The sequence below is a fragment of the Pistacia vera genome, unplaced genomic scaffold, assembly GCF_008641045.1.
Source record: "Pistacia vera cultivar Batoury unplaced genomic scaffold, PisVer_v2 Contig157, whole genome shotgun sequence".
NCBI lineage: Eukaryota > Viridiplantae > Streptophyta > Magnoliopsida > Sapindales > Anacardiaceae > Pistacia > Pistacia vera.
The window spans coordinates 504,416-527,031 of record NW_022195652.1 but is presented as its reverse complement, the minus strand read 5'-3'; the positions used below and the strand labels follow the sequence as shown (position 1 = coordinate 527,031).

Here is a 22,616-nt window from a genome sequence, read left to right as displayed (position 1 = left end):
CTGCATCAGAAGATTTCAACCACCAATTCTTTGTTTCCAAAACTTGGAAAACAATGTGATCTTCTTCTTGCCTTTATTTCACCGGTCTAAAATCGTTTCTAATTTTCGAGACTTCAGGCTTAGCAAGAATAGGGATTTTATGTCCTCCAAGGATAATGTGGTCGTTATCCTGAGTAAATGGCCTAACTTCTGCTTGACCTCGCAGAAAGCTATTTCCGAGAATAAAATCTACCTCCAAGTAATCCACTACTAGGACTTCCCTTAGAGTGAATTTTTACTCGTTTAACAGTATCACCACATTTTCTACCACATCTGTGATCATACTTTGACCTCCATCTGCAACCGTATTTAGGATAGGTTTTTCCAATGGTTTCCAAAGCTCTCGTGGAAAACATTGTTTCCTTGCAATACATTTGGTTGCTCCTGTGTCTACAAGAATATCCAGAGTATATTCCTCATATTCTGGAAAACACAGTTTAGCACGTATGCATGTGTCAATAGTCCCCTGAACTATCGCATGACAATGCATTTCATGACTCATCATCATTTTCGTGCTTGGAGTCTCGTCTTCATATACTGGGATTTGCACAGATTTATAACCAACTATTTTCCTACTATTGCTACTTCCAGCATCACTAGCAGTGTCATCTGGATCCATTATATTTTTCCTTGATATAATAGGTTGAATTTCCTTATTCCGCTCTAGAGACACCAAATTTCTAGGCGTAGGAAGAGTAATCTCAACCTCATTATCAAGTTCCTGGATTTGAATTCCCCAATTTGGGTTTAATTCCACCATGCTGGGCTGCGTTGAATATTCCAAAACCCATCGTTTCGGCCACGTAAGGGCCTTAGCATTGACTACCGTAGGTCGAATCAGAATTACAGAATCCTGTCCCATGCCATGAACATCAGTATCTGCACTGGAGTTCATACGTATAGGATTAACAGAATTTATCAAGCGATAAATTAACCTATACTGAATTGCTATTCCATCACTAGAAGTCATCAAGTCTTCTAGTCCAGAAGTATGAATTCGAAGAACCATAATCCATTTGAGGTTTGGATCCTGGAGACTAACCATATATCATGGTTTAACAGTCCCGTAGGCATCTCCCAAAGCTAAGTTAGCATGAAAACCGCCAACTAAAGCTTTTCCAAACGTAAGCCATCGTCTGTCCAGTAAGGCGACCTGAACAGGTACATTCATTCCTCCATGGAATAGTCCCTACACACGAATCTGTACAGCACCAAGTTGTACATAATTATACTTGTCATTTGCCCGTTTGGCAAGATTTTGAACCTTCTGTAGCCACTCGTCATTCGAGAGTATTAATTCTCCCTCTCGAGACCGAGACAAAGCTACACGAACAAGTTTTTCTTGTACATCCTCCAAGCCTTCAGCTTTAAATAGCCACTTAGAGCGTTTCTCAAAAACTTTTCTAGGTGTTAACCTCGGAATTACCCAATTATCAGGGTTACCCGAGTGATTCTCGTAATTAGATGATGAACTAATTATCGAGTTAGGGTTTTCATCTTCATTTCTAATTGGGATAAGATCATCCTCAATACCGCTATTCCTAGGATATTCATTAAGACTACTAGTTCGTTGCATGAATATGCCTATGCATTGAAGATTTGAAGATTGTTCCTTAAAAGTCATATCTTTTGAGTTATCCTCTGAAGAATCGGAATCATCAGAGTAATCCGAAATTAATTCATAAACCTCATCACCTGAATCAATTTCGTATCCCCAAACTGGCTCAAATTCAGAAGTTTGACTTTCTACGTTGACTTCCAAAAATCGTACCGCAGCCTTCTTCTTTCCCTTATGAGGGCATTTATCCGCAAAATGATTTTTGTCACCACAAATCCAGCAACAATTACAATCGTTTGCGTTTTTGCCAGATGGGCAGGTAGCATAAAACTTACGCACTCCGCGGTCCTTAGCGTTAAGTCTACCTTTCCCTGTTCGCCTAATAAACCTTCCATGATCCAAAAGATTCCGTTTATTAGTAACAGGTCGTTTTACCATATTACGAAAATGTTTCGGCTTAAAGTTTCTTTTACCGAACGCTCCTTTTCGTTTCATATGGGTTTTCCAACCTTGATGTTTAGTCGAATTCTTCAACTCACAGCCATATTGTCCTGGCACGCCATCAAAGTTTTGACAAGAAGATTTGTTGAACTCAAGCCTTTTAGCTTCCTTATTCAGCTTGGCATTCAAACATCTTGTCCTCATGAGTTGTCTAACAGCTTCTATTCTTCCTCCCAAAGAACCAACAACCTGATTCTTTTCAAGTAGAAGCTTAAACGCCTCATTTGCTGCCTTATCCCATCCTGGGGGAAGCTTAGCAAAGAAAGTATTTTTCATAACTTCCTGTGTGCCACTAGGCAACTGATAAAAATATCGTCTATAATCACAGACGAAGTTTTCAAATAGACACATGTCACAAAGCCTAAGCTTTGTTAAAGCTTCTAAGGCAACTACCTCTGCGAGATTCCTACTGGTAATTGTTATCCCAGTAAATTCTCTACAGAGCATATCCTTGAAGAGTGCAAAGACAGCCTCTCCATTCTTCAAGTCCCTTATAGTATCTAACAGACCAATACCAGCTTCTAGACTTCTCCAAAAGCTTCCTGCAGCTCCCTACAGTGTGGATCTTAAAAACCTGTAAGTATCACTGAGTCCAAAGTTCTTTTTTTGTATATGAACCCAGTTAACAGTTTCCCATGCTTCGATTGCATCCGTTACATTCGTAACACAATCGATGTTTAAGAAACTTCCGCTAAACGGTATCTCCACCATTCTAGGTACTCCCCTAGGCATAAACTCCGACCTTATCCTTGTGGGATAAGTTCGTTTATATTCGGGTTTGGAGATTTCCTTAAGGAATCATTCAAAGGAATTTAAAGGGTTACGAATTCCTTCAAGGGGATCATCCTTAAACTCAGATTCCTTGAGTTTCGAGATTAGCTCATCGAGCTCCGCCTTTTTAGGACCTGGAATAAGTTTTAATCCTCCAGTTTCGTCTCCTTTCCTTTGTTTCTTCATTTCTTCCTCATAATACCTGCTGATTCGTTTAGCATCTGAGGTAGAAATTTCCGGAATATCAACCTTCCGTTTTCCATCCACTTTAGAAATAAAGTCTTCTTCCTTGACACCTGTCATAAAGAGTTTTTCCGCCTTTTTCCAATCACCTTGGGTTTCTTTGGCCACAAACTGTGCATATCCTGGAGGCAATCCGGGATATTTTTTCTGCAAACTAGCCGCAAACTGATCCAAAACATCCTGACCACCCATGGTCAATCTGAATCAGGTCTCAACTCAGTCGCAAAGTCTGATTCTTTATATGGTGTAGGATCTAGATCCGGTTGGGATTCGCCGTACCAGTAAGGAATTACCGCCTCAACTTTTTCCAACCACTTATTCCGAAGCTCTAGCTCAGAGACTTCAATGGTGGAAATCCGGCAAATAAAACACAAAATCTTTGTGCACCCTTGACTAAAAGCCTTTTGAATAACATCCAAAAGTCGCTTTACACCTAGCCAAGTCAAATATTCTTCTCGAATATCTGGGTTGCCGTTACAGAGGTCCAACACAACCCGTTTAACCTCTTGTTCAGTATATCCTTCAATAGGCCACACTTGTTCGATATCGCTTAACACAAGAGACATCTCCTATCTTACTGACTTAGTAAAATAGTTAGAACACGTTCCAGTGTTTTGACCTTTTGAAGTACAGAATTAACATTTTCAATCTGATTCCCGATCTGGGTTAATTCTTCGTTTAGAGCAAATATACGATAAACCGTATAATTCACTCTCATGTCTAAGTTTTCAAGCTTCTGGGTCAAAAGCTCTAACTTATCTAAAATAGTATTTAACAAACCGATCTCCGGTTTTACCTCGAGACCATGATCTAAATGAAAACAAGTCTTATTTAAACATGATGTGACGAATTATAAGGTTTTGGTCAAGTATGAAATGATTGTGGTGACATGCATGACTGAATTGGAGTATATGTGTCACGCCCCCTCCGGGCAGTCCCTATCCCGTCGGATCTAGGCATTCCGAGGGACTCAAGTTCCCAAGAGGAGGGTGAAATTTTTTAAAAACCCGAGTGATCACCAACATTGCTGGAACCAGATCCCTTTTTCAATTTTTCTGCCTCTCTAACCTCTCCCTTCCATTTCTCAAACTCATCATTGACATTGGAAGGTACTGCATAACACACAGAGGGCAAGAAACGTTTTCCAGAAAATAAAAATGATGTAACTTATAACAATCAAAATAACAAATAAAACAGGTCTCCTAACCTCCCTGTTCATAGATGGGAAAAGATACCTTTTCAAGCTGGTGGACTCTAACTCTATTGCCTCCTGTCTCGCCACCTGATCATGATCCTTGAGATCCTTGCAGGGTTCTGTATAAAACAAGAGAGTGAAAAAACCCCGTGTCTTAAAGACAGAAAAGTTTATTATAAATTTATAATAAAATCATTAAAAAGGTTTTCACCTGCAGTGGAATAAGCAACCTCGAGTTGAGAAATTCTGATAGACCTCCCGTTAAGAAGCATGTGTGTTATGTGAAGAATCAATTAGTTAGAGAGGGGAATAATTCAGTTTAAACTTTAAAGGATTAGTATAAAAAAGAGGTGTGAGTTTAGGCAGATTCAAAGATTATCAGTAGTCATTAAAGGAGGCCCTCAGCTCCTCGAATTGCTGGAACTATCTGTTACTTTTCTTGTTCATTGAGATTGAGGATTGTCTTGGTGACTGTTATTCCCATCCCATTAATGCAATATTGAATTGATCCAGAATTACATTGATCTTATTATTATTATTATTATTATTATTATTCTGCCATATTTGCCGGTTCTGTTGCGGGTTTGAGTGAGTTTGACAGGGAGTTCCATCAAATTCCTGACAGCAATAGTCGGATTGAGGACAGTGGCTGCCATTCACTTCTTCCTTGAGACCAGACGAGAGTTGTTTCTAAGAGGTAGCCGTTTAAAAAAAGCTCTATCCAGGCGAAGTAGATGGTTCAATAGCTCATCAGAGGAATTGAACACGTTACAGATGGAACAATAGTCCTGAAAGCGTGCTATTGATTGATTACTGGTAGAACTGAAATTCAAGAAAGGAAAAATATTCACCAGTGAATTTGAAGTACCAAAAATAAAAGTAAACGGATAATTTCACAAGGATTCTCCCTTGAACAAAACAAAATTCAAGACAATGGTTCCATGATGAAAACTAAATAATAACTCGCCACGTAACTCTGAAATTGCATAGGGACCAACACCACGTTGATTTTCGTCAAGTATATACCAGCCTTCCTCATGAGTCGGCTCTGTACCTTAAAAAAATGAAAAAATATATATATATATATATATATCCAAGCAAAATACTTAATACTTTTTTCTTTTTTCTTTTTTTAACGAAAGAAAAACTCTCTTTCTATCTTTTTAATTTTCTTGAAACTCCTTTGAAAAGGTAAAATGGTACCAGAAATTTGTTGTTGATTATCGACGCCGTTTGAAGACGACATGGCTTCCCTCCCTCCCTTGCTTCTCCGAATCTAGGCAACCAAACCAAAGTTAAAAATGGTAAATGGAAGATTGGAAATGTTGGAGCCTGTTTACATAAGGTAATTTGTATATCCTAGTCAGGTACAAGGTATCCTTGAACCAGTTAAAAAGAGTATTATTGTTGACCTTTTAAATCTCACTAATGCTATAAGACTCATGTCTAGGAGGATTTATTTATTCATTTATATTAGGAATTTCTAAATTTATTATACATACTTTCTCAATTGTTTTGCTGTCTTGACTTCCTCTGCCTAGGTAAAGGTTATAATTTGTTTGCTTTTGGTTTTTCAAGTCTCCCATCCTCATTGTACATCTTTTACAGCAACTCTCATTTCATTATGCTCAAATCTCTTTTCGTACTTGGCATTACCGCTATAAAAGTTGAACATGAATTTCAAGACAATTATTCTCTTTGGTAGTATGTTTGTCAGTGGTCATTTTCTTTTACAATAATTTGAAAATTTCTCGAACAAGAAGCATCATAAGCTTACCCCTATTTTAATAACGACCCCAAATCAATTAGACTGTATCAAGCGATATTAAAATCTAATCTCTAAGCTTACACCTCAACTCTGCCCCTTCCATCTGGAAAAGAACCCTAACAAATCACACTTACACACTTGCATTATCATATTCATCTCCCATTCTTACAGTGTCATTTTCCTAGATGTCTGCCACATTTTAATGTAACTTTTAAAAAAAAAAAAAATAAGTAAAAACAGCAATCTCAGCTTATAACCAAGAAAAGACTTGAAAATAAAGGTCCCAACAACAAAGTTCTTCAGAAATTGAAAGAATCCATAAGGTCAAAGCCAGTATAGCAAATAACCGCCATCAACTAGGGCTGCTTGTTTTCTGCTTGGCCTTCTCAATAAGGGGCTTCAATTGCTTCTTTTCAGCAAGAATTTTGAGGAAGTTAAACAAAAAAGGTATGTAATTGTGCTTCCTTCGGATATTTTCAGTTCTCCACTTCTTGAATTTTTCTTCCTCCATCAAAATCTTCTCAGTAGCACCTTCGATTCCAGCATTCACTTCTGAAAGTGATTGATTAAGTGCTTCAAAGTTGCTTTTATCCACCGGTCTATCTGACTGCAAGGAAGCCAGTTGCTGCAGGATGCGTTCCCTCTTCTTTTGAAGCTCCTTGAGTTCAGCCGTAAACATTTCTTTCCTGTTTTTTATTACTGCCATGAGATTGAATCTTATCTCACTTTTGGAATACCTCTCAATGCGTTCTTGGATCACTGGCTGCACCATCCGCAACCAATCTACATCACCTTGCCCACCAGGGCACTGACCAAGGCTAATGGGTCCCTCCTTCAGTCCATCTAATTCATACAGTACCCCATCCACAGGTATATAACTTATAAAATGGTACACATCATCATCTTTGCCAGCAGTCTTTTGTTCTTCGTGAACAAAAGGCTCAGGCCTTGCAAAACTATTGTGAGCTGCACGTATAGCATCACTATTATTGATAGCCAAACCTTTAAGTTCAGGTGGAAAGTTCTTTGTAAACTCTTTTAACTTTGACAACTCCGGGCCAATGTCGATATCTGGACAGTTCATAAGGATAGACAAGATTGCTTGTGTTGCACAGGCATTATTAATGACCTGTGAGAGCACCACAACAGTGAAATAAAAGAAAATATCACAAATTCATTAAGCTCCAGTAGATATGCATTTTACTTTAAACTGACCTGGCTAGCGAAAAACAAGTTAGGGTTAGGATCCTTAATTACAACACGGTCATCCTTTTCCCCTGGACGCCATTTGAAAAGGAAAATCAATCCATATACAGGCCTGAAAACCAAAACAAATTTTTATAATGGATAAGAGTTGCCCATGAAAGAAGAAATTTATATAGCCCCTAGGATCTGAGAACTCACCTAAGATTGTTAAGAGAATCAATGTCCAATGAATATAACTCTTCAACCTGTCACCAATTCAAGGCATCAGAAAGGCATACAAGTTCTGATCTGGGTTGAGATATTTAATATATATACTGAAACGGAACCAATTTGGGGTGATAAAGAAGATACTTATAACAGGACCACAGATAACAATGATGACAGCAATGGGTCTGGAACCAAGAACAACATTCTAAATGAGATCACATTTACATGACCATAACCAAGTTCTGCATTACACTACTGTCGCAACCTATTATACTGCTTAACTTGAGCCACCAACTAATGTCAAATATTTGGCTAAATGAACAACATCAAAACACATTGTTGTCAAAGAAATTGTAAAGGCTAATCTTTAACCCCTAATAAAGCCAACAAAGAAATACTGTTAAAAGCAACTTAAATATCAAACAGCAATTATAACCTCCCTAAAACCTAGATGGACTTTGAGTACCCTACAGCAAATATGACAATACTCTCTGTAAATAAAAATTCGCATTTTACTTCGCCTCATGCTTTGTTCTTCACAACCAGCAAAAATTCTGAACGTATAGCTTATTTGATTATTCCAACTTACCCAAACTCCATCTTACACTATAGTTCTTACACTATAGTCAAAGCACAAAGCCCAATCACTCAACTTAAAAAGCTTCTCCAAGCTAAGCTCACAAATGCCACAATTGTTGGTTTGCAGGCAGTAGATATATTACATATTTCTCATTCATAATGTGTACTGATTCAAAGAAACCCATGTAATGTTTACCTGTCATTTCTTAAACTAGACAGCGTGTAATACAAAATTATAGTGCCAAGCACTTCAGTATTCAGTAAGGATTTTATAATAGGGACTCTAAGAACCTTCAGAATGATACAATCCATATTCTTGTAATTGTTAAGTTTCAAAATATAGGATATTATAGTTCATATTGAAAGACACTAGACATTGTTCATACTGTAAAATGTATGAGAAGTTCACTTACATTTGGTGATTAAATCTACCAACTCAGATCACAATGTTATGTTCATGAGCTAGGGGAACATTATGAAAAAGGGTAAATGCCAAACTTATTAAATAACACATTATAAGAACAAAATAGTTCTGAACCATTTGTCCATACACATTTAAAATAACAGCAACAGATGAAATCCACAAAAACAACACATGGCAAAGACAATTACATGGCAAACATTAGAGAGAAATGCCATTATATGATCAGGAATGTTACCTGCACGCCTTTTACTTGCATTTGTTGTATAAGTTCTGTAAACACACCTGGAATGACAACACAAACCTTAACAAGATCAGGATTCAAAATCAATATGCTAACATACATACATAAAAAATGGTTGTGTGCATGTGTATATTAACAACAATAATTGCTAGGGTACACCATCCATGTGAGCAGTTATGAATATACATCAACTATAGATTCTTTGACCCCTTCAAAAGTCCTTTTATCCCTGTCCTATACCTAAACACTATATCCAGCACAGAGGAACAAAACCCAAACCTCTCTGTTATTCCTACCAAACCTTCCACACTAGAAAGATATGGTTATAGAAGTATATGTTTAATTCCAGAAACTCCAAATAAAGTTAAACAAAAGAACAAAGCTCCCACAAATTTAAACAAGGAAGAAATAGATGTTGCATCAACTTCCCACTGCTACCCATAAGTACCCATAAGGTGTAATTGCCACACCAATAACTTGCACACCAGAGTAAAGGAAATTGAAAAATGAAACAGATGAGGTGAAAGATGAAACAACACAACCACACATAAGAAATTAGGCGGCTATAACTTTTGAGAAAACAGAAAATAGTTTTGACCAACAAAAAAGACAATTATTCTATATTAAAAAAGCATCTAACTGTATCTTTTTAACAATTTGTTGGGATCTTATACCCACCCAGCAAATTTCTCACAGCAGCCTTTCGTCAGCCTCATCAAATGCCTCTGGACAGCAAATAGTTTTGACCAATAAAATAGTCTATTTAAATTCCTTTTTAATAACAATCCTATCCCTCCTAAATTTAGTAGAGATAGTCAACTCCTTTAGTTAATCAAGCCCCTCCCTTTTTTTCCTGGCTCTATTGATAAAGTTATTATCTAGCTTCACAAATAAATCCTAAATTCCTGTCTTTCTCTTGCCTATGATATATCTTCTATTCAGTATCATCACTAATTCTCTTAAATTGAAGAATAGCAAATAACTCAAGAAAAAAAAGGAAAAAAGATGACCACCAATTTGCAAGCTCCTACTAAGACTGCCTTAAGATTCTGCAACTCTGCCATTATAACAACACTCGAACTGATAGATATTTAATCCTTCCAATGCAGATGAAGTAATTAATTTCACCAGAACACCATACACTGAAAGAGATATTTCACATATAATTTGATCTTGAATCATACCAGGATCAGACTCGATAGTGCACCAAGACATGATTGGGAATTGTGTTAACCTGCATCAAGAAAGTCAGGTAACAAAAACTTAGCAATAAAAGAACAAAAGTGATAGATATCCAGTCCAGTATCTCAAACACACACAACCAAAACAGTAACATTCACCAATAACCAAACCCAGAAACGCACACAAGAACACTGCACGAACCCAGAAAACAACCAGAATATATATATTGATATTAAGCCGGTCTACACTAAGTCAAGAACAACTTCAGCTCAGCAAACATTAACCAGTAAGATTAACAAAAAAAAGGATAAAACCAAACAAACCAAAATGAACACAGCCTGCTGGACTTCGAGGGCCAGCTCCTCCCTAAATGCTAAGCTTCGAGGGCTAGCTCCTCCCTATTTTCCCAATTTCCTCTTCGATAAAACAGTTCTCTCTTTCTCCTTTCTTTTATTCTCATCTCACTCTCTCTCAATAACCGAATTTCCCTTCCTGACCAACCAGTATATGCCATCTGTCCCAGCCCAAATATACTCCTTAACACCTTTCTACAATAAGAATCTTCCTATCACCTCCCTTTCTATCTGCTGCCAACTCCCTTACCTTTCTTTCCATACACCTTCATCATCGTAGTTTCATCAAAAAGCATGCCACGAAAACATTTTTACTTATATAATAATTCTTGAAATATTTAATGTGATACAAAAAACTTAAGAATGTCAAGTTCAAACTAGTACCTAAACTTTTTAAAAGTTACTGAAATTTAAACCCTTCTAAAGATCAAACTATCCACAAGCTACAGCTGCAAAGACCAAAATACCCTATGTTTTCAACAGAAATGGCCAACTATTTCTTGCAAAATTCTTCCCCCTTAATTATTTCATTGCACACTTCAAATTCTGCAATACAAAACAATGATTTTCACAAAAGTCTAATCCAAATCACAAAATTATGATGCAAGTTAAATTTCACAGCAACAAAATCTCATTAGCAAAAATTTTGAAAAACTAAAACTCTTAATTGTACAAAAAATGAAGAAACGCTAATCTTATGAAAGATGAAGTAGATAAGCCACAAAGATCAGTGAAGTTAGAACAAAAAACTGAAGTGAACTGTGAGTATAAGATAAAGAAGACAAACAGAAGGTGGCTAGGGGAGGCCAAAATTTTAGTTTTAATTTTTCTATGTTCGGAAATTTGTTTTCCCGATCAGATCTCTTTATACTAATTAGTTTCTTTAAATTAAAATTATATTATTAATTTAAAATCAGAAATAGTTTAGTAAACCCTGAATATTTTGCAAATTGACAATGAGAACCCACTAAATCCGGAAATAGAAACCTAGCCCCCATTTTTTACAAACTGATTTCTCAAAGTCATGAAATAACCATGGATGTCAAAATTTCCAAGTTTTATCCGGGTCTTGACCCGGTCCAGGCTAACAACAGTATACCCAACCAGGGATAGACCCGGGTTTTTGATGCCCCATGTGGTTTATTAGGGTTGCAATCTGAGTATGTGGACCCAGATTAAATATTTTCTTTAAAAAAAAAAAAAAATTAAAGTATGTTTAAACTACTGTGAAAAAAAAAAAAAAAAAAAAAAAATTCAAACTATTAGAGTTTGAGGTTTAGTTAAAATATAAATAGATGTTTCTTGCATAATAGTTCATCACAAATTGTTTTTTCATACTTTTCCATAAATTTTGAAATAAAGAATATGCAAACAAGCATAAGATCCCGTTAAGCTGTATTTTACAGATTCTGGAGACAAATATTAAGAAATTACAGCTATTCATTCAAAGGATTCATAAATAACATAATTTTTTCTTCTAATCATCACCAACATTCGAAATAATCAATACAACCAAGTTTCCTTCAATTATGTTAAGACATAACATCACATAAATAACTTATTCAGTTCACTAGAATTCTAATGAAATTCCCTTATACACCATAACGAACAACACTTCAAATGTTTAAGTTTGAGGTTCCCAAATATAGGCCAAAAGAACAACAAAAAACTTACGAAAATAAGAACAAAAAAATTTAGAAGGAATAAAAAATATACTTTTTTCCGGTGTAATGTATGGTGCCGCTGATGTGTTGCTGCTAAGTAGAGGTGCTGCTCCTATCAGTTTGAGCGCGATGGTGCCGGCTGTAGCCCTTGCTTCGTGTTAGTGGACTATTGCTTCAAGACTCAAAAGGAGAGGTGGCCTTCGCTTTGCGTGGTGGACTGCTGCTTGAAGTGGTTGATGACCGTGACTGAGAGTGGCGAGGGTGATTTAGGTGTCTGTGTTGTCTCACGGGGAAGGTGAGGAAGAGTAGATTTTTAGTTTTAGGGATTGAAAATGGCAAATGAAGTGGATCTAGGAATTTAAAGGGCAAATAGTCGGGTTTAGTGAGCCCGGCCCAGATATACTTTATGTTCGGGTAAATTACATCCGTGGAGAATTCGTGTAATTGATTAATCTTTGTATCTTTTAATTAAATTTGGTTTGGTCCAACGTAACAGTTACTTTTTTGCTATAAGCTTTCTTGTTTTTGCAGTAAAAGAAACATGGTAGTTGCCATTTTAAAAAATGCAATATGGAATTATATAGTTGTATTTTCATTCCTCTTTGCCACCATCATTATGTGTATATTGCAAATGTGATTTATGTCAGGAAAAAATGGAAATGGAGGCCCCTGCAAACACCCACAATACTTAATTACCATTTTCCATACACCTAAATTTAAGTGATTGGAAACACTGGCAGTAACTTCCATCCACCAAGGAAGCAATTCATGCTACTGAACAAGGTTCTGTTGTCGGCATACATGCTGTCCTTCACATCAATCCTTGCCACGGTAAAACTTCTGTGGAGGGCATGATTTCTCGCTTTGATAGTGTGTTGTTCTTGTGCCATCAAGAACCAGCCAAGATATTCTCCCACGAGTGATTCACACCATGTTATGGATGTTGAATATAATGTATACTTCTCTTAGTTTTGACGGATTGTCTGTTTACGATGACTCATTCAAGGGTGTCCCCTTCACGGTAAGCCAAATGTATAATTGGGTTTAGAATTAGTTTACTAATATTTGGACCTCGATCAGGTTAGATTCGGATAAGCCCAAATGGGGTTAGGGTTTTCTATTATGAGTATCTTATAATAGTGAGAAACCTAATGTGAAAAAGAATACAGAGTTGGAGTGAGCTATTACTGTAATTGCGTTAAGTTCTAATACTCAATAAGAGTTTTCTGTTTAAGTGTTGGATATAGTTTCTTAATCGGAACTAATCAAGGTAAATCGTGTATTCTGTCTTTTATATTATACTTTACTTGCGACGTGGTTTGTCTAGTGTTAAGGAATGTGTTGGAAATGATAGGGTTGAAAAGTACACAGACAGAGGTATATTACAGTGTGGAGTGAAAAAGCTGATCAATGCCATAATGCTAGATGGGACAATGGGGCTACTGGCATGATATCTGTTACCAGCAACTTGGTTCCCGGGTCCATGCAAGAACTTATGCTTGGAGGAAAGAAATCGAGTGGCTTTTTCAAGAGCGAAACCCCATTGCCTTGAACACGGCTCTGGCTCAGCTTGGGTTGCAAGGCCAGTTTTCAGATTACCATATGTACCTCTTTCTCTGCTAAAACGGATAGAATATGTGAATCTGGTGCCATAAATTGGGAGGGAGAATTTTGTAGGAGAGAAGGACATCCCAGCTCTTGATGATGATGAGTTTATCTTGGTGGGTCAATAATAGTTCGTTATTTTTCTAGCTCAGATTTCTAGTTTGCTTATGCAGCTGTTAGTGTGTGTGTGTTTTTCCTTTTTAACTTGATATTTTGTTAGAAAGAAAGTTGGGTAACCTTCTTGTTATATAAGTTAAATAATTGTTAGTATGTAGCTATCGAATCTTGTTTCGACAGATTCTCATGAACTGCTCAATGGAATTGCATGTTTAGATACAAAAACAGAGCTTGTTTTAAATTGGGTCTAACGAAAAATGCCCATCTCTTCTTGTGAACTTATATGAAGTTGTATGGTTTCCCTCCCATATAATTAATTTCATTGAATTTCGTCTCATACAAATTAGTATGAATGCATCTTTAGTGTTTGTGATGTAGATCCTGATCCTGCACGTTTTCTAAGCACAGCTATGTCCCATAACATAACATCATATCCAAAAATATTCATGGTCATAGCGGTTTTCTATATGTTTGGGCGTTTATGTAATGAAAAGCAAAACCTAAATGAAGAGGTTTGCATATTATTTACAGTTAGAATTAAACAAACGTATGGATTGATAATGAAATAATAATATAAGANAGTGTGGAGTGAAAAAGCTGATCAATGCCATAATGCTAGATGGGACCATGGGGCTACTGGCATGATATCTGTTAGCAGCAACTTGGGTTCCCGGGTTCATGCAAGAACTTACGTTTGGAGGAAAGAAATCGAGTGGCCTTTTCAAGAGCCAAACCCCGTTGCCTTGAACACGGCTCTGGCTCAGCTTGGGTTGCAAGGCCAGTTTCCAGATTACCACATGTACCTCTTTCTCTGCTAAAACGGGTAGAATATGTGAATCTGGTGCCGGAAATTGGGAGGGAGAATTTTGTAGGAGAGAAGGACATCCCAGCTCTTGATGATGATGAGTTTATCTTGGTGGGTCAATAATAGTTCGTTATTTTTCTAGCTCAGATTTCTAGTTTGCTTATGCAGCTGTTAGTGTGTGTGTGTTTTTCCTTTTTAACTTGATATTTTGTTAGAAAGAAAGTTGGGTAACCTTCTTGTTATATAAGTTAAATAATTGTTAGTATGTAGCTATTGAATCTTGTTTCGATAGATTCTCATGAACTGCTCAATGGAATTGCATGTTTAGATACAAAAACAGAGCTTGTTTTAAATTGGGTCTAACGAAAAATGCCCATCTCTTCTTGTGAACTTATATGAAGTTGTATGGTTTCCCTCCCATATAATTAATTTCATTGAATTTCGTCTCATACAAATTAGTATGAATGCATCTTTAGTGTTTGTGATGTAGATCCTGATCCTGCACGTTTTCTAATCCATAACATAACATCATATCCAAAAATGTTCATAGTCATAGTGGTTTTCTATATATTTGGGCGTTAATGTAATGAAAAGCAAAACCTAAATGAAGAGGTTTGCATATTATTTATAATTAGAATTAAACAAACGTATGGAATGATAATCAAATAGTAATAAGACCCTAATATATTATATTATTAATAACGGAGAAAAATTGAGAAAATGTAAAACTAGCCGTTACGAGTCCCACTCCTTGCTCCACAACGGTCATATTCTCTCCCTCGAGTCAAATATAACCGTTTAAGGGCTGCTATATAAACAATTCACATCACTACTTTAACCTTCAAAATCAAAATCAAAATCAAAACCAGCATCAATCTTCTTTCAAATACAAATTCTGCCAATTCTGACTAGTATAGAAAATGGGTATTTCTCTAAATTCCACCCCACAGTCCAATCACGTTCACACACACAAGGTCTTCCTATTTTGTAACTACATTCTACTAGGTGCAGCATCTAGTTGCATTTTCTTGACCCTTTCACTTAGGCTACTTCCTTCCATATGTGGCTTCTTTTTTATCCTCCTCCACATCCTTACTATAGCCGGGGCTGTTTCCGGTTGTGCGGCAGCCTCATCAGACTCTTCTCGATGGTATGGTGCCCACATGGTGGCCACGGTCTTAACCGCAATATTTCAAGGGTCAGTTTCAGTGTTGATCTTTACCAGGACTAGCGATTTTCTTGGTAACTTGAAGTCATATGTGAGAGAGGAGGATGGTGAAGTGATACTTAAGTTGGCAGGTGGGTTATGTGTGTTGATTTTTTGCTTGGAGTGGGTGGTTCTTACTCTTGCATTTTTCTTGAAATACTATGCCTACGTTGAAGGAGATAATATGAAGCGGAGTGCTAAGGTGGGTCAGGCTCAAGAGGAGGATTTGAAGGACTGGCCATGGCCTTTCCAAGTTTAATTTTTTTTTTTTTTTTTTTTTTTATGATCAATTTGGTCATGCCATCGTCAGTTTGTTTTGTTCATTCATTTATTGGTTTAATTTGTTGGGTTCTTTTCCATATATACTGTACCGAAGAATGTTGAATTAATGATTATATATTTCTACAAATTTGTTATCAATATCATGTTGCAAATTCTAAACACTACTGAGGAAGTACAAAAATGTTTTAGTTTCAACGCTCACTAAACAATGCTTCTCCATACAATGATTTAGAAATATATAATCATTGTATAAGTTTTAGAAACCAAGTTTTACATGGGAAAAACAAAGTCCAAACTCCATTCAATGCAATGAATTTTGAAACCATTTTTACATGGGAAAAACAAAGTTCAATCTCCATTCAATGAATTGAATTTTCAAACTAAGTTCTACATGGGAAAAACAAGTTCAATCTCCAACTAAATTATTCTAAGCCCAGGCCAATACTGTAACAAAAACAAGAGTTTTGAAAGTCGGATTACTGATTAAACCAAGTTTGCTGTTTGCCAAATAAGCTTACAATTACGCAATACATAGAAGAGGCACAGAAAAAAAATTGAAACTCTACGATGGCACACGGGCATATTTAAAGAGAGAGAGAGAGAGAGAGAGACAAAAAGATACAAAGGCACCCCAATTATGGCAGTCCTTTTTTGTTTATTTAATGTCACCAACCAGAAAACATGTATCTACAAAAACATCACCACAAAGTAGGCTAACCATCTTCTCCTCACAGAAGGTACATAAAAATGAAACTCAACTTCTAGTGCAGCCAGCACTTAAACCTTCATTTCTCTACCAAAAACCCAGCTAAAAGGGACATTAGATGTTTGCTTAGCCCTTCCTTGAGCTCTCTCTTCCAACCTCCTAATTCTTGGAGGCAATCCGCAGACAAAATCCTGAGCTTTACAGCCCTCCCCAGAAAGACCTGTCAACTTCTCAACATTCCATCTTCCCACCAGAAATTCCAAAATATCAGCATAGTCCTTTGCTGTGTAGACTCCAACCCGCTGGGCAACTGCTGAGAAGTGTTCAAATAGGTTATCATCCTGGCCATCATACATTAAGTGGGCTGGCATTGACACCTTCTTCTTCATCATGTCAGCTAGAGCCATGACAGTGCCATCAGGGTCAATCTCAAAGAGCTTCTCCACAATCTTGGTATAAGCAGTTTCATGCCGTTTCTCATCAGAGGCAATGATGCCACATATCTGTGCCAGTTTCAAGTCACCATGCTCCTTGGCCAGCCTGGCAGTGTTCCCATGGGAGATAAATGTTGCCCTCTCTTGGAATGAAGTGTAGATGAAACCAAGGTAGGGGCTGTTTTCTGTTTTAGGATCCTGAAACAGACATGTTAAAAAAGAAAAAAAGTCAACTAAATTTGAAAAGGTTGCAATTCGTAGAGAGAGAATTGGTCACTGAATTATTTGCTTGTCATATCCGAACCTTCAAATGATTGACAGTGAAAACTTGTTCAAGAGTATTTCAGATTTTTAAAACACCCTTTCCTCTGATTTGGGAGGAAGAACGCAAAGTTTTAATTCGCAGTAATTAAATCACAGCCACTTTAAACCAATGACAATAAAACTGGTTTAAGTCAAACTTAAGTTCTGATATACCAGCAATTTGATCAAAACCATTTTAATCAATGACAGGAGAACTGGATAAGTAAATATTAAGTTTCGGTACACAGGCAGTTTGATCGCAACCACTTTAATCAATGACAGGAACACTGGTTAAGTAAAACCTGAGTGAAGGGAAGAAGAATCTCACCATTCCTGAACCTATTAGATACTGAATTGTCTTCTCAATTTGCTTCATGTCTACACGTCCAGAAAGGTAAAGATACTTGTTGAGGAGGTCACCATGCCTATTTTCTTCAGCAGTCCAAGCCCTCGTCCAAATCGCCCAAGGAGTGAGACTAGCACCAGTCTCATCTCGAACCCCATCCAGGGTGTTCAACATGGTCTGGTAAGTAGGAAGGGCTTCTTCTGTAATCATATCTCCAACCAACACAACAAAATAGTCATCTGGAAGTTCCTTGCATCTTTCCCTTAACTCCTTGACTTGCTCATAGAATCCTTCTGATTCAGGTTCAGGCAGAAAGTCCACTGGTTGCCAACATTTCTCAACGGGCTTTAGGTGCACCAAGAGGTTCTGCTCAGCCCAACCCTCCAAGGATTTGAATATCTCCATCTTTTGTGGTGGCATGGAGTGAGTCACTTGAACATGTACTTCTCGTGGAGGACAATAGGGCTTCTTCAGATTCTCAACCTCTCTGTAACAGTAGAAGAAAGAAAGCTTAGAGACAAGAACTTTGATTGGACAATGGAACAAGAATAAAATATACTAGTCTGAAGATCTCAAAATCTAGGTCACTGTGATTTAGGATCTAAGAGGCATTCAATATGGAAAAGAAAATAATAATCCGCAAAAATTACAGGGAATAAAGGTTCTTTCAGTTCATTCTTTCAAAATTTTATACTTGGAATGAGCTGAAAACTATAGAAACGGATGGCTAAACAGAAAAATTGTATCTTACAGATATTGTTTATAAAGTTCTACTTGAAGAGAAATACGAACTAGGCATGTTTGGAAAACCATTTGATAGAACATATGTTCTACGAGCCATTAATGATGTTTCATTGCTCTTTCAGAGGTACAACCTCTAGATCAGATAAATTCATTTATTTCTGGCAACATGCAAGTATTAAGAGAAAGAACTATAGGATGTTTGTAATACCATGCAAGTAATTATATAATATGCAGTCCTATGCGAAATGCATAATATAGTATGATGGCCATTTGAAGCCGTTCCTTCCTGGATATAGTTCTTAATGCATCATATTGGTTAGATGTTTAAGGAGACAAGTAACTGTTTACTCTGTCTAGCAGTTTTACATATCAACTCTAAATCCAGCTAAGAGATTGCAGAGATAAATAAACCGGCATGCCTTTCCCACCAAAGGGGAAGAAAAAGAAAGAATGAGTTAATTTTATTCTTACCAATAAAATAAATAAACCAGTCAACCAACACGACCTAGTTCCAAAAGACTAAGTTAACTCACAAAATCAGACCTAACTCTCAACAAATGAAAAATAAATAAATATACACGGTAGGTAATACGTATATATTTCCAAAGCTTAGAAAGACAAACAGAAAGTACCACATGCAATTAACAAAGCTCATAGAGACCAGTTAAACAGAATAAAAGTTAAAAATTTAGCTAGATTATGACAAAAATACATGAAAAAGAATTCCGTATTGATCAGACTGAAATGCAGAGCATCCATTTGAAATCACATACAAACATCAAATTCATTGCCGAAGCAAAATAAAAAGTAGAAAGAAGAAATTAATGAAACACAAAACAATCTCAATCAGTTTAAAAAAAAAAAAAGACAGAAACATATGAGATCGAATGAAACGACATGATTTAGCACATCATCGAGCTCATATAACATTAAACTAGATCAACACAGTCACCCGAAACTCGTCTTTAACCAAATAACCAATATCTGTAAACTGCAAGTGAAAAACAGAACATATGGGAAAAGATGTGTATTAACCTTAATTAGAATCAAACACAGTGAACCCATACCAGCTAAATAAATAAAGAATCAATTTTGTTATTATAATCCAATAACATATATTAAAAAAACAGAACCAGGATTCAAACTGAACAATAAAATTGTAAATAGGAAAAAGAAATACTGACTTAATGGTAGGAGGGCGGAGAGTAGATGCCATGGAGACTCTTGGAGATCTGAGACAGTAGTGAGATTGAGAAGGGAGTTTGTAAGGTGATGATGATGGGAAGCTTAACGTTGGATTGAGCTTCAAAGCCATTATTGTTGATTTAGTTGGGAAAAAAAAACAAATGAGATTGTATGGGGGAGTTTGGAATTATGAACAAAGTAGTTAAGTGGTGAATGTGTAAGAGAAATGCAGCGAAGAAGAAGAAAGGAGAAAGCTTTGAGTTGTGAATGTTTTGATACAAATAGAGAAGACAACATATGCACCAAATCAGGCAATGCAAGTCTATAAAGAGACGAGTTTATTTTACAAATGCCCACTCATTTCTGATTTAATTACTCATTTGCCATTTTTGTCAATCTCCCTACAGGCTTTTCCTTTGAAATAACTTTAAAACCCATAAAAATAGTTGTCCAAATAAATATGATGTCAACAAAATGTCATGTATAGTTTAATTATTTTAGTAAATAATAAATCCAAAATTGACTATGAAGAAAGATAAACTGATTGAAGTAGTTCCTTTAATAGCTGATGCATGGTATGTGTTTTTTTCTATGGTGAAGTCCTAAAGTGGTAATATGAGTTGAAAAATGGTGGTAAAAAGTAGGTCCCATAAGAAATAAAACCCAACTAATTCGACCCACCAGATTGACGTGTGTTTTCAGTATTGATAACAATTAACGGAATTTAGTAATATTTAATTAATTATTTTAAGTTATCAAAGAACCACAATGTTATTAGGCTCTTTACGTAACTATTAGTCTTATCGTATACTTTACCCAAATATTAATATTAATTGAACTAACCTATCTTTCTATCTACCATTCATCCATACAATTAATTAATTGTTTTCTTTAAAGTAGAAGTTGGTCCCTAATTCAACATTATTTCAGAGCCCAAACACTAAATTACATTCATGCAATTAAACTCTTATTTTTCTTCAACTGAAGGGAACCTTAACAAGACCATCTCCTTTTTTTTACCCTATCCAATCTTCTAATCCTCATAGCCAATTCACACACAAATTCTTGAGCTCTACGCCCCTCGCCCGAAATATCTCTCACCTTATCTACATTCTATCTTCCTATCAGAAGCTCTACAATATCTGCATAGTCCTTGGCTGTGTATACTCCAACACGTTGCGCAACAGCTGAGAAGTGCTCAAAAACTTTATCCTCTCCCTCATTATATACATTATAAAACTTGATCCTATTCGTGACTCTGAAATGCTGCGAAGGGAGCTCCCTATGATCCGATAGGCTTGTCTGCGGGTGTTGGTTCTCTGCACAATTTTCCTAAAGGAAGCTGCTGAATTTGGTCTTTGTCTTGCTGAAATTGGTGAGATGATGAGTAGGGAATTTCGTGCTGGGGAAGAAGAACCCAGTGAACTGGAGATTATTTGTATTGAAGCAAGGCGATTGAGAGAGAAGTGTTTTCACCCCAGGCAGATATGGGACATGATGAGTTCCAATTTGATATAGATTGTGAGAAAACAAAGTTTGACCTTCAGTTTCAGACTCTTTCTCCAACAGCGGTGGCGAAGGAGAGAAGAAAAAAAAAGGAAGAGACTATTCTGCCCTTACTTAAATGGGACTTTTGAGTTTTGACTTTTAACCAGCTTGCTCTTCTTCGCAACAAAAATTTTAACAGATCTATGTTGAGGGTGGTAAAATTGTATTTTTAAACTTTTTGGGTGGGAAAGTCTCATTATACCAAACCTTGGGTGGGAAAAATCGTTTACTCAAGGAGAAAACGCATGAAATTAAAGAAATATATCAGATAAAGACAATAGCATGCCAAACAGAAACGCAGATATAACGTAACGTTTGCGGTAATTTGGGTTACTCATTTAACAAAATTACATCGAAGAATCCACTTATTCCAATTAAATAACCCAAAAAAACAAAACTCTGAGTCAACACAAGCTACGATGCAAAGAACGAAGACTGTGACTTATAGACTCGTACAAGAAGACAGAAACCCGCTTACAGACAACTACTCTCTTGAGAAACTGGACATGACATATTCATCTGTCAAAAACCAGAAGAATAGATTGAGTTTATATAATTAAAAGAGCTAGCTTAATGTGGTGAAAAGATTAGACTAGATGGAGACTCTAAGAGTTGGAGATCTGATGCCTTCACCTTGGGACAACTACAAGAAGGGAGGTTGTGAGATAAGAAGCATTAGTGTGCTCAGTTTCAGAAACACATTTAGACAGAGGTGCATGAATATAAATTAATGGGGCAAAAGAAAAGAAAGAGACTCCTCAATTCAATGCTTTTTTATTTCTAACAATGTTTTGATAAGGGAGGTTTAGGGAGTACAAGGAGGAAATTGTTTTTACTTTTTAGTTTCAGAGCCATATTTTCTTATTTCAGCTTTCTTCTGTTTTGTTTTTCCCGGCACTGACACAAAGAGGAAACGCCTTTAAAAAACTGCTTTGGAAATTGTGTACTTTTTAATAATATGTAATGTAAGGTGTGCTGCAGAAGAAACGACAGAGTATGGTAAGGATAAGTAAAATGAAGTGGAAAGAGAATCCAATATAGTAGACTGATTTTCTTCTTAATTTCCTACTGTTTTATGCATATAATTCATATAATATTTAGTGTTATGTTTAGACCAAGCAGCCATTTAAGTAACTATTGTATAAGTCTAGCCATGTTAAATCTCAAGTAATATATCCATATAATCATTTATTTACTATTATTAATTCCCGTTTATTCTTTATTATTTAGTTTAATAATACATCATACAACGACAATTGATTGATGCATGAGTATTAATGCATTCACCATCCTTAAGCTTTGGTACATATATGCTCGGTCTTTTAAGAGTAAATCAACTACCTCGACTTCTGAATAATTAATTGGAAGGCAGATAGAGTAGCTTAAAATTTCCGTGCCATGGG

At 36.4% G+C, this 22,616-nt stretch overlaps 3 protein-coding genes and 1 pseudogene across 3 annotated transcripts; 2 read left to right on the top strand and 2 right to left on the bottom strand.

Annotated features, from left to right (window-relative positions):
- Window positions 1–6,179: 6,179 nt before the first annotated feature.
- Window positions 6,180–12,249, bottom strand: LOC116124870 (ubiquitin carboxyl-terminal hydrolase 2). Its single transcript, XM_031410632.1, has 6 exons — window positions 11,984–12,249; window positions 9,917–9,966; window positions 8,727–8,773; window positions 7,480–7,526; window positions 7,291–7,393; window positions 6,180–7,204 (listed from the first exon to the last, which is right to left on the bottom strand). Exons 2-6 carry the CDS (start codon window positions 9,945–9,947, stop codon window positions 6,428–6,430), a joined length of 1,005 nt encoding a protein of 334 aa, XP_031266492.1. The 5' UTR covers window positions 9,948–9,966; window positions 11,984–12,249; the 3' UTR covers window positions 6,180–6,427.
- Window positions 11,998–13,664, top strand: LOC116124854 (annotated as a pseudogene).
- A 1,653-nt stretch (window positions 13,665–15,317) lies between these two features.
- Window positions 15,318–16,060, top strand: LOC116124879. Its single transcript, XM_031410641.1, has one exon. The coding sequence runs from the start codon at window positions 15,379–15,381 to the stop codon at window positions 15,922–15,924; it is 546 nt and encodes a 181-aa protein (XP_031266501.1). The 5' UTR covers window positions 15,318–15,378; the 3' UTR covers window positions 15,925–16,060.
- A 486-nt stretch (window positions 16,061–16,546) lies between these two features.
- LOC116124823 (stearoyl-[acyl-carrier-protein] 9-desaturase, chloroplastic-like) lies at window positions 16,547–19,946 on the bottom strand. Its single transcript, XM_031410579.1, has 3 exons — window positions 19,665–19,946; window positions 17,719–18,223; window positions 16,547–17,285 (listed from the first exon to the last, which is right to left on the bottom strand). Exons 1-3 carry the CDS (start codon window positions 19,793–19,795, stop codon window positions 16,725–16,727), a joined length of 1,197 nt encoding a protein of 398 aa, XP_031266439.1. The 5' UTR covers window positions 19,796–19,946; the 3' UTR covers window positions 16,547–16,724.
- Window positions 19,947–22,616: the final 2,670 nt, after the last annotated feature.

Bases quoted from the DNA above. Each gene is read 5' to 3' on its own strand.
- LOC116124870 (XM_031410632.1), bottom strand. From the start codon at position 9,947: ATGTCTTGGTGCACTATCGAGTCTGATCCTG. The intron at 7,394-7,479 runs GTGAGTTCTCAG...TTTGGTTTTCAG, and splicing joins GATTCTCTTAACAATCTTAG to GCCTGTATATGGATTGATTT. The intron at 7,205-7,290 runs GTCAGTTTAAAG...GTGCTCTCACAG, and splicing joins ACTTGTTTTTCGCTAGCCAG to GTCATTAATAATGCCTGTGC.
- LOC116124879 (XM_031410641.1), top strand. From the start codon at position 15,379: ATGGGTATTTCTCTAAATTCCACCCCACAGTCCAATCACGTTCACACA.
- LOC116124823 (XM_031410579.1), bottom strand. From the start codon at position 19,795: ATGGCTTTGAAGCTCAATCCAACGTTAAGCTTCCCATCATCATCACCT. The intron at 18,224-19,664 runs GTCAGTATTTCT...CTACTGTTACAG, and splicing joins CTCCGCCCTCCTACCATTAA to AGAGGTTGAGAATCTGAAGA. The intron at 17,286-17,718 runs GTGAGATTCTTC...TGTCTGTTTCAG, and splicing joins ATCTAATAGGTTCAGGAATG to GATCCTAAAACAGAAAACAG.